This window comes from Trifolium pratense, linkage group LG3, assembly GCF_020283565.1.
Source record: "Trifolium pratense cultivar HEN17-A07 linkage group LG3, ARS_RC_1.1, whole genome shotgun sequence".
Lineage (NCBI taxonomy): Eukaryota > Viridiplantae > Streptophyta > Magnoliopsida > Fabales > Fabaceae > Trifolium > Trifolium pratense.
The window spans coordinates 11606632-11624545 of record NC_060061.1 but is presented as its reverse complement, the minus strand read 5'-3'; the positions used below and the strand labels follow the sequence as shown (position 1 = coordinate 11624545).

The following is a 17914-nucleotide window of genomic DNA, read 5'->3' as shown; positions in this document are numbered from 1 at the left end:
ATTAATTGTTATGCACCGATAATGTAAGAGAGTATGAGAGAGAGGAAGTTGTCCGGATTTTCAAAGAAAATACAAACATTCATTAAGTATTTTAGAAGCTAGAAAATTCATTTTAAAGGTGAATAAATGGAGTAAATAATTTTGGCATCAACGTTGCAGATCCGGAAGCATGAACATTCCAGTGAGTTTAATTTTATCATACTATTTGTAGACATTTTGCCGTTATATGTTATTAACTTAGATGCTGAGAGTTTGTTCACAAATTCATCCTTTTTGTTTTTAGCGATGTTGAATTTGTATTTGCCTGATGTACTCTATCAATTATCGGAATAAATGAATATCGTTATTTTTAGTAAAAAACAACAAAAAAAGAAAAAGAAAGAGAGAGATAATAAAGAAATTAGTTATTTTTATAGTTTGGATGAGGAGAGAAATAAGGAAAGAGAGAAATATAATGGTTATTAACTGTCGGGAAAAAAAACTGTCGAAAACAAATCTCTCCATATTAGGCAAGATTTGTGTAACAGCCCGGGCCCCTTTTCTACGTAGCTCAATTGGTAGTGAGAATGGATTGAACACGTATTTGAACCCCAGGGTACGTGGTTCGATTCCCACGGAAGGCAAAAACTCCACTAGAGAGGGGGGTGGAGAAGGTCGTGAGGTAAAGCACCAGGATCGTCAAGATGGGGCCAGAGGGCTGTTACAATTTGTGTGTAAAGAAGTGAAATAAACAGTCTTACAACAATGTCTCCATTCAACTGATTTATTTTCTTGTAAAAAAGGATAAATTTGTTATTTTTTCTTATTTTTTTATTCATTCAGATAAAATTTCTATCAAATTTATCTTCTACATCTTTTCTTTCTTATTTCTCTCTTCACTATCTCTTTGACATCCAAACATAGTATTAATGCCTAGTAATCATTAAATTCTTAGTCCATGTGAGCTTAACTCAGTTGGTATAGACATATCGCTATAAACGCAGGAACCGAGGTTCAAACCCCGGACGCTCCACTTATCTGCCTTTAAGGTGAAATTTCTAGTCAATAGGCAACTTGATAAAAAAATCATTAAATTCCTAAAAATATTTAATAAAATATGATAAAAACGCATTATGAATTCTTCTTCTTTTTTTTGGTACAAAACTTTATGAATTATTCTAATGAAACAATATTTGATTTTTTTTATATAATTAATTTATTTTATTTTGATATATTAACAATTTTTTTACTATATTATAAGCACGATGAGTAATAATTTGTCTGAAGTATCCCTTAAACTTAGCTAAGTTAGCAGGGACATTGCATTATATATGTAAAGAGTCGGAGTTCGAACACCAATCATCTCACTTATTCACCTTAAGATTGAATAAAATAACTTTAAGAATAAAATTTCTAACCACTAAACTACTTGACCAAAAATAAAATAAAATAATTTGTCGGAGGTTTTTTAAGACACACAAGCGAATGTAGATTCTCTATCGTAGATATATCACAATGTTTTAAGTCTCAGCTATTAATTTTTAAATTAGATGGTTCAGATTGAACAGTGACAAAATCATTATAAATCTATATATATAATTCCTAAATAGTTGTGGAACCACTAATCTAACCCTAATCCACATAAGCCACTTACATCCAATTAAATCACTCAACAATGCCACATCACTTTCTTATATTATATCATTGTCATTATTATGTACACTTCATATACTCACATCAATAACATTTATATAGATGACTTTTCAAGTTTTTTTTTTTTTTTTTTTTGTAAATTTTCAAGTTTTTATTGTAAATAATATTCTTCACATTGTATACTAAAATTTGATTAAGATTTTAGGTGGAGTTTATTTTTACTTTTCAAGATTTTTTCTATTTTTTTTTGTAAATAATCACCCACATTAAAATCTCAGTCAATTTATTAATTGTCTAACTAATTATTATTTTTTGGCTAAAGAAATTTTCTAATTATTTTAGTCTTATTCTTGGATTCTTTTTTCTTTTTTTGGGTACATACATATTCTTGCATTCTCTTACTTAGTGATTAGTATCAATTTTGTTGATAGTTTACTCTAGATTTCTTTAGTTGTTGGGTTATTGATTTGTTGTAATATACTAATGTAATTTCAAATATATGGTGGATAGAGAAAATTTTCGAAATGTATAAACAAAATATTTACATCGATATATTATATTTAGATGATTTTTATTATTATTATTATTATTATTATTATTATTATAATTTTGATAATAATTATTATTTCAACTTATACAAATAATTTTTCCGCGTTATAATGTAAAATAGCGCATAAAACCCGTGCATCGCACGGGTAAGGGTCTAGTAAACTTGAAACATTAATATAAAAAATTGGGACTAATATATAACCGCGTGTTCATAGTTACTGCATCATATCCAAATTCCACACAAGATGAGATGAGATAAATTCTAAGCTCCCACTCAACTAATACACCACAAGTTCAATAAATTTTTTCCACATTTATCTCCTTAACATGTGTCCTTAAGGGCACAAGTTAACATTCTCCTTTAATTAATTAACCAAAATACCCATTAGTAGACGCAGATCCAGTGTCGCGCGCGTACCGAAGGACCATGGTTACAGACCGTTGATTTCTATCAGACAGCCAAGATCTGATCTCATCAAGACTGTCTGATAAATCAGACAGCCCAGATCATCCTGATCCATCAGATTCCAGCGCCTGCGCCACACTGGATTACAACCTGGAGAGAGAAAAATTTGCTTTTTAAAAGTAGGACACGTGTCACACAATGGTTGGCTGGGCGTATTTTTGTTCATTTAATACTTTGAACTCAATTATTTCGTTGTAAATTAATTTTTTATTTTTTTATTTTTATACCAAAATTCATAATTTTTTTTTGTCTACAAATAGAGACTTGGTTCGTTTGATTTGGACACCGAAAAAAAAAACGCAATTTTTCACTACCTTAATCTCATTTTTTGTCTACTAAATACGTTACTTGTGTGTTGTAATTTAACACACACCACTCAACCAAATCACTGAAACCATTATACCAGGAAAATAGTAGATAATATTCTGGAACTTTTGGTATATTTTATGAAATTTTTGGAGACCTGAAACTATTTTTAGTTAATTAAATGAGATAAAACGGTAATTAAAAACTAATGTTTGCTTCTGAAACCATTTTACTGGTAGAATGGTTGCACATAGTTGTATTCTGAAACCATTTTACTGGTAGAATGGTTTCAATGAGTAATTTATTAATTGTGTTTGCTTCTGAAACCATTTATCTGGTACAATGGTTTCAGAGAGTTGTAATCTAAAACCATTTTGCTGGTAGAATGGTTTCAGTAAGTTGATTATTAGTTATTTGCTTCTGAAACCATTTAACTTGTAGAATGGTTGCACATAGTTGTATTCTGAAACCATTTTACTGGTAGAATGGTTTCAGTGAGTAATTTATTAATTGTGTTTGCTTCTGAAACTATTTATCTGGTACAATGGTTTCAGAGAGTTGTAATCTGAAACCATTTTGCTGGTAGAATGGTTTCAGTGAGTTGATGTAAGGTAGTGAAAAATGAGATTAAGGTAGTGAAAAATTGGGTTTTTTTTTTTTGTGTCCAAATCAAACGAACCAAGTCTCTATTTGTAGAGAAAAAAATTATGAATTTTGGTATAAAAAAAATAAATAAAAAATTAATTTACAACGAAATAATTGAGTTCAAAGTATTAAATGGAAAAAAATCACGCCCAGCCAATCAGACAGCGACACGTGTCCTGCTTTTAAAAAGTAGATTCTTCTCTCTCCAGGCTGTAATCCAGTGTGGTGCACGCGCTGGAATCTGATGGATTCGGATGATCTGGGCTGTCTGATTGATCAGACAGTCTTGATGAGATCAGATCTTGGCTGTCTGATGGAAATCAACGGCCTGTAACCATGGTACTGCGGTACTCGCGCGACACTGGATCCGCGTCCATTGATGGTAATTTGGTTAATTAATTAAAAAGAATGGGTATTTTGGTCCAACTGAAAAGGTGCACCTTGCTAACTTAGACCCAACTGGGTCTAAGTTAGCAGCCCCCTATATATATATATATATATATATATATATATATATATATATATATAAACTCTGTAGGTGTCTATTCTCATCTCTAAGTGTACCAAAAGAAATATAAATAAATAAAGTAGAAAACGAAAGTGCCTTGAAATAAAATAAGATGATCTATAAAAATATAAATAAGTAAGATGATGAAAAAATGAGGATCGTTGACAAATTAATTTTGAAGTTATTTAATTTGATGGGTGGCATAAGCTCGACGCAATCGGATATGTCTCGTCACTACAGCTCAGCCAAAAAATGCTTTTATATTTCTCCTCCTTCAAATGAAATAGATTTTGACTCCGACAAAAAAATGTAGTTTTTTCATATAAAATAAATAGTTTTTTTAGGTAATATAAAATAAATAGTGCCCCTGTGAGCTTAGTTGTGGGTAGAGATATCGCATATTATAAATAGGAGCTGAATTTAAATTCTAAATTCACTTATTCATTTTAAGAGGAAATTCAAACCATTAATTATTTGTGAAATGTTTTTTATTTAAGCAAATTATTTGTAAAATGTTCATTCTAAAAGAACTTTCTTTCACCATTTATATTATAAGCACGGATACACCAATCAATATTTTTATATAACACAAACAATAGATTATGTGCACGACTTAACATTTCTTTAAATAAACATCAAAGAAGTTATTAAAAAAAACATTAAAGAAGAAGATTATGACATTTTTTTATAGTAGCATATTTTTTCATGAAAAACATATTCTTATATGTATTATTACGTTGTTCTATCCTATGAATTAGAATCTAAGATTTTGGTTCTCTAGACTTGCAACTAAGACGTGCCTCTTAATCAAAACCAATGGCTCCAATTAATTAAGAATCGGAATAATCTTTGATAGCATAGCAGAGGATCAGATAAGACCACATATTTGAAGCATGGGCTGGTATCCATATCATTATCCGATATAAATTCATTATTATATTTGAATCATGGTTCATTTGGAAGTTACTATGATCCATGATATGATGCCATGTGCATGGTGAACAATGCTTCCCAATTTATTGGATGTTGAACACTCTTTGTTCTCCAATTATCATCAACTAGAGGGATATATGGTGACAAAGAAAAGGGTTTTTTTTTTTTTTGTTTGTTTTATGAATAGTTTTCTAACCCTTTGGATTGTATTTTGAGGTAGTTGTTTTTCCTCTTTCTTTTTTTTTTTTTTTCCTCTGTTGCCTTTGGGTTGATGCCTTTTTAGTGAGGTGAGTACTCTTTGTACTTCATCTCATTTTGTGGTAGAATACTCTATACTTTCTTCCATTGATTAATATAATTTGCAGTTAAAAAAAAGGATATCGTGTGATCTCATTCAAGCACCCTATTTATTTATTCTCCTTTTGATAGTAAACAAGGCACTCTAAAATTTGAAATTGAGTTTATGAGGAGTGCTAGCAACACACTCTTTAACAAACACACTCTAACACACTCTCTTCTATTAGTTAAAATTTATATGGGTCCCATAAAAGTTATATGGGTCCACATTTTTTATGGGACCCATGTAAATTTCAACCAATAAAAGAGAGTGTGTTGGAGTGTGTTTGTTAAAGAGTGTGTTGCTAGTATTATTCTTGAGTTTATACACTTCAGCTGTGTGTCATCAATTGGTTGACAATGTGTAAGCAAATTGATAAAGGGCTTATAACTAATTATAGATAAGCTAGTTGATTAAATTTGATTTCATTAATAAAATTAGTATATCCTAACTACAACTAAAACTAAGTCTAAAAGAAATCCAAAAAAAAATTGATACGAAACAAGTTTAATAATAATAACTGTAGTTGGCCCCCAAAAAAACTATACACTGACATTGTAAATATGTTTCATACATAATTCATCATATTACTGCATTAGAATATCACTACTTAAAATTTAGGTAATCTTCCAGTCCAACACTCCTAATTTTTAGTGGGTGAACGACCAGACCAATTGGCTCAATTTAACTTTGGCTGTTCTAGTTGGATAGCAGGAGATGCAAAATTGCAATCAAATATATCATCCAAATTATTTCAAGCAGGGTCCCTAAAATCATCAATATCACTGACTCACTTTGTAATTTGCAATGAACACTACATATGTCTACACTGTTCATTTGGGGTTCCGGCCAAACATACATTAGCAGTGACGTCAAAATATGAAGAAGGCGTTATAAATTAAAACTAGAACAAGAGAAGTTTCTCAGTTTGTATATGTAACAGAAATAACAAGAATCCTCTAGCTTAAGATGTAAAACCAGTTCATTGAAAACCTTAAACGATGACAATCCTATGTATATGCCAACTCAATTCAGTAAAGCAGAACTAAAGAGGGGTTTGAGGGCTATATATTGAGTAGCTCGTGAAATCATTTGGCTATTAGTTATGCTAGGGACTGACTTTGAACACCAACAAGAATCATAAGTAAATACCAACAAGAATGGCAGAAAAATGATGGTCTGCCCCATTATATTATCAATATCTAAAAGAGGTTAAAACAAGAGAAAGTGAGAGAAAAAAACAGGCATCAAGGAAAATGGCTATCGAGACGAGCAATGTCCAAAAGAAAACAGAGATATAGTTGTATTCTAAGAAGTAAAGTACATTGTAATATAGATTCGTAAACTTGTGTCAAAGCATCAACATCAGAATTTGAAGAGATACTAGAACCAACATAAGCAACAAGAAAAATAAACCTACTTTTTAATGGATTTCTTCTTTGCAGTTACATTCACAGATGGTTGTGGCTTTGGATGCTTTTCTGCCTCGCTCGGGTCCAACCACTTAAGAGGATGGTGGTTGAAGAAGGGCCAGTTGGGAAGAGTGACTAATGTGGTGAGAACCACACCACCAGCGTATGTGAGGATCATTGTTTGGAAAGAAGCCATGATATATCCAGCTCCAAATGCAATCACAGCAAATGAAAGAAGCATTATCTGCATCAACTGCTCTGCAAGCTTTTGCCCTTCCCAATCCATCTAATGAAGCAAAGATAATCAAATGAAAACATTAGTTTTTACATATAAGCACTTATGTATAAGCTATTTCTATAACAAAAAAATCAATAAAGTCAACCTGTTTTCATATAAACTATAAAACTAAGCAATTTTCATAAGCTATTCAGGAGAACTTATGGAAATAAGGTGAAAAACAGCTTGTGGATAAGTTGTTTCCATAAGCTCTCTCAAATAGTCTCACAAGTGGTTACTTCAGTAAATAGTTCAAATAATTTTAATCCAAACACACCCTAAGAAAGTACTTAAGCTCTCAAATTTGTAGTGGTTGCAGTTGATATTGCGGAAAATAGGGAACAAATGTGGCTGATGTGCCATAGTTTCGTTCGCGATCCCAACAAACAACATTGACACTGTTTTCCCAGACCTTTAATTCAAAACCTACTCTAACAATTGCGAGTTGGACCTAATTCAACCCTACAAAACCGGCTTATAAGGTGAGGATTGCCCTCACTTATAAACATATATCCAGGTCATCTCGTAACTGTAAAACTAACTACCTTAAGCCAGATCTAGATCGACTAAATAGACATTTTAGTCCTTAAAATTGTAAGTGTCATCACTTTGATCTCTCAAATTTGCAAAGTAACAATCTAGTCCCTTAATTTGAAAAATACCAATCAAATTCAGTCCCTACATCAAAGTACTTATTCAGTAAACATCCATCAAAACCAATGAAATATATAAGCACTAAATTGCTATTTCGCAAATTCGAGGACTAAATTGACTGAACTTAACTTTATAATTTCAAGAACTAAGCAAAAACTAAAATGGTATTTACTAGATCTAGTTCTATTGTGATTTTATTAAGTTATCATAATCATAAATAAAGTCATAATTGAAAATTAGTGTCTCCAACAAAACTCGTTGCAATGAATATGTATATAAAAATGGCGATATATAAAACCAGAAAAAGTAAAATCGGAAACGTGATGATACCTTTTGACAGAGAAGCGAAGAATAATGCGGTGGTGGTGGTGATCGTCGATCTGGGTGAGTGAGGGAGAAGTTGTTTATTTTTGTATGAAAATTTTACAATCGCGTTTGATTTTGTTACCCTTTCTCTTTAACATTTGGATTATTAGATAATCATTTTTAATTAAGGAGATACACGTAATGTTTTTACTCTCAGCCTATTCAAACTAAACACGTGGATTATTACTTCACTTCATTACGTTACTTAATTAATTCCAAAAAATTCTATTGGCACCGCAAAATTGCTGCATCATAGAAATTGTCTCTTCACTCAAATTCAATAAGGATTTGTATTCTTTCCAATTTCACTTGGATTAAGAAAAATGCGAGAAGACAACAGATGTGCTGATTGGTTAGCTTCATATAGTCTAACAAATGATTTCTTTTTTCCCATTGTTTTAGAGGTCCCACCGAGGGAGCTGCAGAGTATCTTGTTTGATGACATTTCAGGGGCTTTGCATGCCTAGAAATGTTCGTCTAATTTCGTAGTTTTTTTCCTTTATTTGAGCTTGTTGCCCTCTTTATGTACCAAAAAAAAAGAGATAAAACATGAGGGAAAAGGGAATTTGAATTCTCCATTATTATATAGTTTTTGAAATATAAATAGAAAAGTGTGAAATTAAAAAAAAAAATGGAAATCATAGCTCAACTGATAATGGAAGAAATGAAAGAAACAAAAATCATAGAAAATGGAGAGGATCTTATTATTTCTCCTTTAAAAACTACTCACTTCGTACCACAATATATATATCACTTTGGGAAGAAAAAAAATTGTACCACAATATATGTCTTTTATATTATCAATGAAGCATTTAATGTTATTTTTCCTATTATACCTTAACTATTTATTATTCTCTCTTCTTTTAATTCTTCAATTTATTTTTTCGATACCATAAATGAAGGACAATTTTGTAAATCAACTCATAATCTCTTTTTTCCATACAACATTAATTAGATTTCTTAATACGTGTAAAAGTATCAAAGCGACACATATTATGGTTGCTATTTTTTCAGAATACAAAATTTAACTCCAAGTTTTGCTTAACAAAGAAAATATTCAAATTGGAGGCAAAATCATTAAATGTTATGAACTAAATTTTTGCAAATAATATCACTATAAAAAATCAGTTCATCAATAATACCTTCAATCCAATAAAAATCGACAACACCAGACCAAATGATTTTTTATAGTGTTATTTAAATAAATAGCAATTAAAAGGTGATGTTAAGAATGTACCAAAAAAAAAAGGTGATGTTAAGAAACATGCCAAATCATTTCGCATGTGATGCTATATAGACAAGTTCACATATGTTATGTTTCTTTGTAAGCGATGTGGGACTAAAAGACCATATTTTTACTCTCTACTAGTACTTTCACAAGTCAAAACTAACTTGTAATAATATATCACTACTACTAGTATGTGCAAGTGCAAGTGCAAGTGCAAGGCTTTTCAACAAGCTTGTGTTTCATTAACACGTCACAAAAATCTATGTACAATGTGAATAAAATTAAAATTTTATGATGCAAAAAATCACTAAATGTTCCACCATTCAGCTCATGAGGTTAAGAGATTCAGAAAGCTCACCAAATGTCCTTTTTACCCTTTTCTCTTCCAACATCTTCACACCTTCAGCAACGCCACCACGCTCGTGAATGGAATTGTCACCGGAGTATGTTGGTTTTGACGATTTTGATGGCGGTTCATCTAGAGTTATTCGTATGCTCCTTCTCTTTTCAAGGCGGAACTTACCATCTCTCTCTCTCTCTCTGTCGACGGATTTGCTCAAATCCGGTGGTTTGGGTTGCGGTTCTCGTCGTGGGAGAGTTGTCGCGAGTTGATCGAAGTCCCACGATTTTGATTGACGTAATTCCAGTGAGAGTGGATCAGGTGGCTTCGACTTACTTAGTAGTAACTCCGATGGGTCTGGTGGTTTTGGCTTAGGTGGAGCCGCTAAATTCTTATTGATATTCACTTTGCTATAAGAACAAACAAATTAATGATCAGTTCACAAAAAGAATGATAGCTAAGAAACCAAGGCTGCATTATTAATAATGAAATCAAATCACCATAATAGTTTTATTATGACTAATCTCAATGACCATGAAAGTGTTCTCAACATTCTTGATTGATATTGTTGTATCATCAAAGTGCGTTGAAGATTGCTATTAAGTGCACTGCTAGTTTTTCTTTTTCAAGGCAAATAATGTAAATTCCTGCAAAAAAAAAAATGATATTGTTAACATGTGCATATAGGGCACATGATAAAGTATCTTAATATAGAAATTTGACATTTAATGATACAAGATATTTAATGCTTGAAAAGTTAAAATGCACAAATTCTAAGACATAATTTCTATTTTTACTACCTTAACATGTGCTATATATGCACATGTTAACATTCTCAAAAAAAAAAAATCCAATTGATGTGGACTTGTTTAACCTAAATGAGATTTATTGTTTGGTTAAAATTATGTTTTTCAGAGGTGTTACGAATACGTATATAATAAAAAATTATGTATGTCTATAATAGTTAATCTTTAGAGCATTCAATCATTATTATAGATAAAAAGTTCAAAACACAATTTTCCAAATTGCCTCAATAGTTGAATCAGTATATAATAAAACGATAGAAGAAAACTAAACATGGCAACAAAACTGTTCTCTTAACATAAACTGGGTCAATTTGCTGCAAAGTGTTTTAAGCCTTCATGCTGGTTGCCAACTGGGACTCAGGTTGGAAAAATAACAAAGTGAAAACGAAAAACATATTTTACCCAAAAACTAAAATTTGAAAGAAAAATATATTTTATCCAAAAAAAATTCAATTATCAAACACATCAAATTTTGCATGCAACATAGACTTGGCAAGATGATAAGAGGCAAAGTAAAAAAAAATATTATGAACTGAATTTTTGCAAGCAATATTACTTTCAAATACCTCCTTTCCATTTATAATACCACAAATTCAATAAAAATCGATAATATTAGAGATGGAAAAAAGGCACCAGAAAGTGTTATTGCATTAGCAATTTAAAAGTGATGTTAAGATGCATACTAAATTTTTTTCACATGTGATGCTATATAGACAAGTTCACATATGCTATGGTTATTTGTTAGCGATGTGGGACTAAATAACCCTATTTTTCTACTTTTTGCTTTAAATATTTCAAACTCCTTTCACATTGTTATTTCGTTGGTTTCCTTAGAGCTGGATTGGACAAACATTACTTATTTTGATGGCAAGTAGCATATGAATTTCATTAGTAATTAACTGTGTTAGTTGGAACAACGTATGTCTTGGTTTAAAAAATCTGGAGCAATTTAATTGTGCCCCTCTCGTTAAGTGGAAATGGAGGATGCTAGTTGAGAAAGAATCTATTTGGCATGATCTTCTGACATACAGGTATGGCCTCCTTACTCACAATATTTGGTGGAGAGACATTATGACTTGCGAAGAGATTTCCGATATGCACAGGATTCTATCCAACCCGGAGATTGGAGTTTTAGCACTGAGAAGTATACAAGGTACCGAAGACTTCTACTATTCACCAATTCCCCAGGAAAAACACTTGAAATTAGCAATTAGACTGGTTTCAAAACCAAATCTGTAGCAAACTTGGCAATGGAAAGGATATTCCATTTTGGCAAGCTAGTTGGCTCGGCAGTGTGAGTTTTAAGGAGCTTTTTCCTCAGCTGTTTGAAGAAACTAGCAGCCAAATGGATTCAGTCTCAGATATGGGTAATTAGGTGGACTCAAATTGGCGATGGAATTGCGAATTCAATATTCCCGGATCAGATCAAGGGTATGCCTTTGTCGAAGAACTACAAAATGTTTTGCATGGTGTAAGTCCATTGGCAGATAGCAGAGATAAATGGATTTGGACTGCCGAGTGCCGACCCTGTGAATGGATTCTCGGTGAAATCGTGCTACAAAGAGTTGAGTAGAAGTAGTGTTTCTGCAGATCCAAATTCTTCTATGCAGGTGGCGATGAACTTATTGTTCGCACTTATTGAGTAGAATCTTGCTCGCACTTATTGTTCGACTGCTCGTTCTCCGCAAAAGTGTGGGATAAGATAGTTGGTTGGTTGAATTTGGATAATTCTATTGAAGGGGAAGGACATTTGCATTTTCTTAAAAGCTAAGAGCCTAATATGGATGGGCATATGGAACATGAGAAACAAAGTTGTTTTCTAGGGAGAATGCAAGAATATTGAGTTGGTTATGTAGGGCATCAAATTAACCTCTTGGTCTTGGATTTCAAGTTTTCACCCTGCTATTAGTGGTTATTCTTTTGTTTCATGGGGTAACAATCTCATTACTTGTCTTCACCTTTGTTAATCCTTTGTTGTAATGGGTTCAAGTACCCCTTGCACTTCCCGTGAATGCATTTTATTTTGGCTATAAAATAAAAAAATAAATAAAAAAAACTGTTCATACTAGTAAGTGGAAATTTGCTTATAATTAAGGCGGAGGGAGTTTATGATAACATTGATAAGCACTTAATTAACTTGTGTAACCAAACAAGAGGGGTAAGTGAGCACTTTTAGAAGGCTGTATTTTGAGTAGTTCGTGAAATCATTTTAACACTTAAACACTTAACAATAATCAGAAGACAAATGTTGGTAGTATTACCGATATCTATTTAGGTAAAAAGTAGTACAAGTTCCAACATGTTAACATTTTGCTTACTTTAAAACCACACAAAAATAAGGAAAAAATGAAGTCATGGAGATATACATGTTCAATTGTAATACCATAAAGAACAAGTTCATATGTGTTGTGTTTCTTTGCTAGCAATGTGGGACTAAAAGACCATATTTTTACTCTCTACTTTCACAAGTCACAACTAACTTTTGTAATAATATATCACTACTAGTCTACTACTATAGTATGTGCAAGTGCAAGGATTTTCAAAAAGCTTGTGTTTCATTAACATACTCTATGATAGTCAGATGAATATTATATAAACAACACATCACAAAAATCTACATACAATGTGAATGAAATTAAAATTTTATGATTGCAAAATGTTCCATCATTTATTGAACCTTGAGTAACAAACAATGAACAGAGGTTCACCCAATAATGTGAAACACATGAGAAAGTACCCATTAATTGGTGCTATTAGAATTAGTATCTGAAAAAAAGATGTTGAAGAATATGGAGAAGCAAATAAAAGATATTGTTTTTGGGGTTACGACTAATCTCAATGACCATGAAAGTGTACTAAACATTCTTGATGATAGTGTTGCATCATCAAAGTGTGTTGAATATTGCTATTAGTGTGTTGACTTGGATATGAGATACATATATAGGGCATCAACATCCAAACTTTTCACCTGTAACATCACTTTTTTTTTTACTGAAACCAAAATTTTACTCTCTACTTTCACAACTAACTTTTAGTAAGATATCACTACTAGTATTTGAAAGAATTGATGTCCAATATCCTTAATAGCAGTTTGAACTTGAAGTTAAGAATAAAACACCCATTGTAAAATAGTTAAGGAACCTAATATAGTAAAATAGTCTTGAAATTTGTATAATCTACAAAAAAAAAAAAAAAAAAAATGTCAAAATATTTACATTTTTTTGGTTATCTTAACTAGTGCTCTAGAGACACTAGTTAGCATAACCCAAATAACTTATGATATGTCCAGAATAGCTTATGGAAACATAGTATAGCTCATATAAAAACAACTGACTTTATTCATAAGCACTTATATGATAAGGGCTTAATTAAGTTGTGCATCTGAACAGTACCATAATAGTTTTATTAAACCAAGCCTTCAGATTCATCAAAGAGTTTTATGAGAGACGTTGTCAAAATGCTTATTGATTATCAACCTTGCAAGAATGTGATCTTGAGAAAGATGCAGTCTCTTTTCTCTACTGGTTTTTCTTTTTAAAGGCTAATAATGTAAATTCTTGCAAAACAATTCCAATTGAAGTGGACTTGTTTAACCTAAATGAGATTTATTGTATGGTTATTACAAATATATAACATCTACTATGTGTTATGTTATTTTTCTTGGTTGTTTTTTTCTTCATTGCTATGTGTGCTTGTGTTGTACATTAACACTGTCAAATAACTCTACTAAGAGGTTTTCCTTGAACCTCTTTGAAAATAATTTAAGCAAAAAAGAACCTTCTAGTTTGTGTCTTATTGGCTCAGCTGTCTCGTGTCTAAAATATTCTCTTGACAATATCTTATGAATTATGAAGAAAACTAACATACTAGTATTTCTTAAGTGAATGTTAGAAAAGTTTTTGTGAATGTTCGATTTTTAAAAAGTAAACATTTTGCTTATAGTTAGTACTTCCATCATTTGTTTCTCTTGACAATTTTAAATTTTACAGCTCGTGATTGTATTATACCCTCTAATATGTTGATGACATGCTAATTACTTGATAGGTAGAAATGTAGAAACTTTGTGTTGGTTTTAATCGACTGGAACCAAAATTGCTAGGCTGAACCAAGCAGCATAAAATCTAGTAGATGAATCATTTTTAAAAAGTTGAAAACACAAGGTTTCAAATTGCCTCGATAATTTAATCAGTATAATAAAACAAAAATTTAGAAAGACTAAAAATATCTCATACAAATAACAGAAGAAAACTAAACATGGCAACAAAACTGTTCTCTTAACATAAACTGGGTCAATTTGAGTTTAAGCCTTCTTGCTGGTTGCCAACTGGGACTCAGGCTGGAAAAAAAAACAAAGTGAGAATTTAATTAAATAACCAAAATCATGCCAAATCAATTAAATTAAATAACCCATAAAAAAGGGAAATTGAAAGAAAAATAGGGACAACAAGAATACCTCCTTCCTGACAGCCTCTTCCTTTTCAGATAAAATCAACTCAATGTGGCATGGAGATGACATGTAAGCTGCAAATAACACATTCAATCAATTAAAACATAAACAAATAACTTTCAATTAAAACAAATCTTAAGATTTGAAACATACGGTTGATTCTTCCATGGGCTCTGTATGTTCGGCGTCTTTGCTTCTGTGCTTGATTGACTTGGATATGTGAAACATATAGGGCATCAACATCCAAACCTTTCACCTGGATAGAAGTAATTATCAACCAAATGAGCATACAAACAAGAAATTAAATGTTAATAACCAAAAGCAAATAAAAGATACATAACATACTTCTGCGTTGCTCTCAGCATTCTTGAGTAAGTCAAGGATGAACTTTGCAGACTTGGCAGGCCACCTTCCTTGTCCATTAGAGTGCCTATTCTTGGCCTGGGCAGTCCTTCCTACACCACGACAGAAACGTCTGAATGGAATGGCCTGTTTGTGTGCAAGAACGTCTTCCAGGTACCTTTTGGCCTTGATCAAGGGCAACTTCCTGATTGCAAACGCAGTTTCCCTAGTGTTCTGCAAGTACAACACAAAATGATTAATCTCATAGTAAAATAATACATTGGAGGAAAAACAGTTAATACTTATAAAACAATAATGGTTTACATACAGAGTTCCTAACTGTTACATAGAAGTAAAGTCAAAAAACATTATTGAATGCATAGAAATTAAAAAATGTTCCATCATTTACTGAACCTTCGCTTACAAACAAGGAACGGAGGTTCACCCAAAAACAATGGTTATGATATGCCTGATAATTACGAGAGGACTGCTCAGAGATAGGCAACAGACCACTGCTTTTTTTTCATCAGGTTTTTCTGTTACTCTAATCTACCCTTTCTACATTAGCTAACTGGAAAGGCAAACTCAAAAACTTTTTATGTTTTAAGTAATTAGGTAATGAGGAAAAACAGGCAGCTACACAATCAGATGGTGGCTACATATAAACAGGCTAAAAACAACCAATGGAATAGATGACAACACAAAGTCCAATAAGAATCAGATTTGCAGTGGATTTAAAACAAATTCAAATGAAATAAGAGAACTAAATATTCCATCGTTTACTGAACCTTCAGTCATAAAAAAGGAACATAGGTTCACCCAATAACAGTGGATTTAATTTCCCTGAAGGTAACGAGAGGACTGCTCATATAGGAATCAGACCACTGCTTTTTTCAATCAGGTTTTTCATGACTCCAATCTATGATTTAATAACTAAAATGACATCTACATGTGAATGTGAAAATTAATCACAGATAATCAAACAATCTAAATAATGATATTATAAAGGAACTATGGGACTCAATCTACAAGAAACAGGATATCCACAATAATGAGTGATATTCATAATGTACGAAGAAACAGATGCACAAAATGTTCCGTCATTTACTGAACCTATAATCACAAAATGGGAATAGAGGTTCACCCAAAAACAATGGATATTTTATCCCTGAATTTAACGAGAGGACTGTTCACAAAAGGCAACAAGCCACTGCTTTTTTTCATCAGGTTATCAGTGACTACCTTAATCAAAGTGAAAATTGCAAACCAGAAAACTAAAAAACTCCAAGTAACGACATTAACAAGGAATCATGTAACACAGAACAAATCGGTCTATACTCAATAATGGGTGAAACTAACAATGTATGAAGAAAACAGATGCACAAAATGTCCCATTATTTACTGAACCTTTGATCACAAAATAGGAATAAAGGTTCACCCAAAAACAATGGATATTATATCCCTGAATTTAACGAGAAGACTGTTCACAATAGGCAACAAACCACTGCTTTTTTCATCAGGTTATCTCTAACTACTTTTTTAATAGCAAAGTTATAGGTACAGCGGCAAACAAGGAAATCATGCAATAATAAAAACAAAGACAGGCCAAGTTCAATGCTGGTGAAAAAAATTTGAATAAAATGTTCCATCGTTTACTGAACCTTGAGTTACAAAAATAAACATAGGTTCACCCAATAACAGTGGCAATTATATACCTGAAGGTTACGAGAGGCCTGCCCACATAGGCAACAAACCACTGCTTTTTGTCTTCAGGATTTTTCAGACTCTAATTACTTACAAACAGAGATATCCAAATAACACATCGATAAGGGAATACAAAAGACAATATCAAAATCATATAAAAAAAACTATTTTATAAATGTGGTCATTGACGATGAATAAAATCACATTGCATTAACAATACAATCATAAATGTAACAATACAATCATAAATGTAACAATAGGTTCACTAACATAAGCCAAAAAAATGCAAAACCTATTTGAATTGAATTAACTCAAAATTTATCTATTAATAGTTTCATTATTAACAATACACAAAAACAAGCAAAACTTATTCATCAAGTTCAAAAATTAACTGAACATTAAACAAAATATAAAATATAATTACCTTGAAATGAACTCTAAGATCTGCACCTCGTGCCTTAGTAGCTGCAGATATGAAAAAATGATATGAAAAAAATGTAAGAATAAGATCTAAACAAAATGAAGAAAAACTAGAATCATACGAATGCGTAGCACAAGTTACTTACACTTGGTGGGATTATCAGGTTCTCTTGAGTACTTAACCTAATTTCAAAAAACAGAGAGAAAAGAGTTACGAAAACGAATCAGAGATGTGAAACGGAGAATTAGATGAAGATATGGAAGTGATGAGAAGGTTACCATGACGGCGGATTGTAGCGGAACCTGCAAAAAAACGATGGAGGGCTCAGGGCAAGAATCAATGGAGGTATAGCTGAGTTTATATAGCGAATTTATAAAACCCTAATTTATTTTTTTATATTGTTTTTGTTTGGATCTTATGACTTGGGCCTACTAGGCCCAACTTGTTTCTTAGCTAAACTCATACCCCTCAAATTGAATTACATTATAGTGTCATTTTTGTAAGCACGTTCTTAAAATATCTCCACAAATATCTACATAAC

At 31.8% G+C, this 17914-nt stretch overlaps 2 protein-coding genes and 5 non-coding genes across 7 annotated transcripts; all 7 read right to left on the bottom strand.

Annotated features, from left to right (window-relative positions):
- Positions 1-6652: 6652 nt before the first annotated feature.
- On the bottom strand, positions 6653-8196 carry LOC123914279 (probable signal peptidase complex subunit 1). Its single transcript, XM_045965374.1, has 2 exons — positions 8050-8196; positions 6653-7074 (listed from the first exon to the last, which is right to left on the bottom strand). The coding sequence occupies exon 2, from the start codon at positions 7072-7074 to the stop codon at positions 6793-6795; it is 282 nt and encodes a 93-aa protein (XP_045821330.1). The 5' UTR covers positions 8050-8196; the 3' UTR covers positions 6653-6792.
- A 6344-nt stretch (positions 8197-14540) lies between these two features.
- LOC123914278 (60S ribosomal protein L17-2) lies at positions 14541-17753 on the bottom strand. Its single transcript, XM_045965373.1, has 7 exons — positions 17652-17753; positions 17519-17555; positions 17377-17417; positions 15252-15482; positions 15060-15162; positions 14913-14980; positions 14541-14795 (listed from the first exon to the last, which is right to left on the bottom strand). The coding sequence occupies exons 1-7, from the start codon at positions 17652-17654 to the stop codon at positions 14760-14762; spliced, it is 519 nt and encodes a 172-aa protein (XP_045821329.1). The 5' UTR covers positions 17655-17753; the 3' UTR covers positions 14541-14759.
- LOC123919241 lies at positions 15640-15770 on the bottom strand. Its single transcript, XR_006813150.1, has one exon. It is a non-coding gene; the product is annotated as a small nucleolar RNA snoR74 (small nucleolar RNA).
- Positions 16014-16142, bottom strand: LOC123919237. Its single transcript, XR_006813146.1, has one exon. It is a non-coding gene; the product is annotated as a small nucleolar RNA snoR74 (small nucleolar RNA).
- LOC123919240 lies at positions 16339-16468 on the bottom strand. The gene has a single exon (XR_006813149.1). It is a non-coding gene; the product is annotated as a small nucleolar RNA snoR74 (small nucleolar RNA).
- Positions 16633-16762, bottom strand: LOC123919239. The gene has a single exon (XR_006813148.1). It is a non-coding gene; the product is annotated as a small nucleolar RNA snoR74 (small nucleolar RNA).
- On the bottom strand, positions 16887-17014 carry LOC123919238. The gene has a single exon (XR_006813147.1). It is a non-coding gene; the product is annotated as a small nucleolar RNA snoR74 (small nucleolar RNA).
- Positions 17754-17914: the final 161 nt, after the last annotated feature.

Excerpts from the sequence above, each read along its gene's own strand:
- LOC123914279 (XM_045965374.1), bottom strand. The coding sequence starts at position 7,074 with ATGGATTGGGAAGGGCAAAAGCTTGCAGAGCAGTTGATGCAGATAATG.
- LOC123914278 (XM_045965373.1), bottom strand. Across the intron at positions 15,483-17,376 it reads ATCTTAGAGTTCATTTCAAG|AACACTAGGGAAACTGCGTT; the intron begins GTAATTATATTT and ends TTGTACTTGCAG. Across the intron at positions 14,796-14,912 it reads AAGAGGCTGTCAGGAAGGAG|CCTGAGTCCCAGTTGGCAAC; the intron begins GTATTCTTGTTG and ends TTTTTTTTCCAG.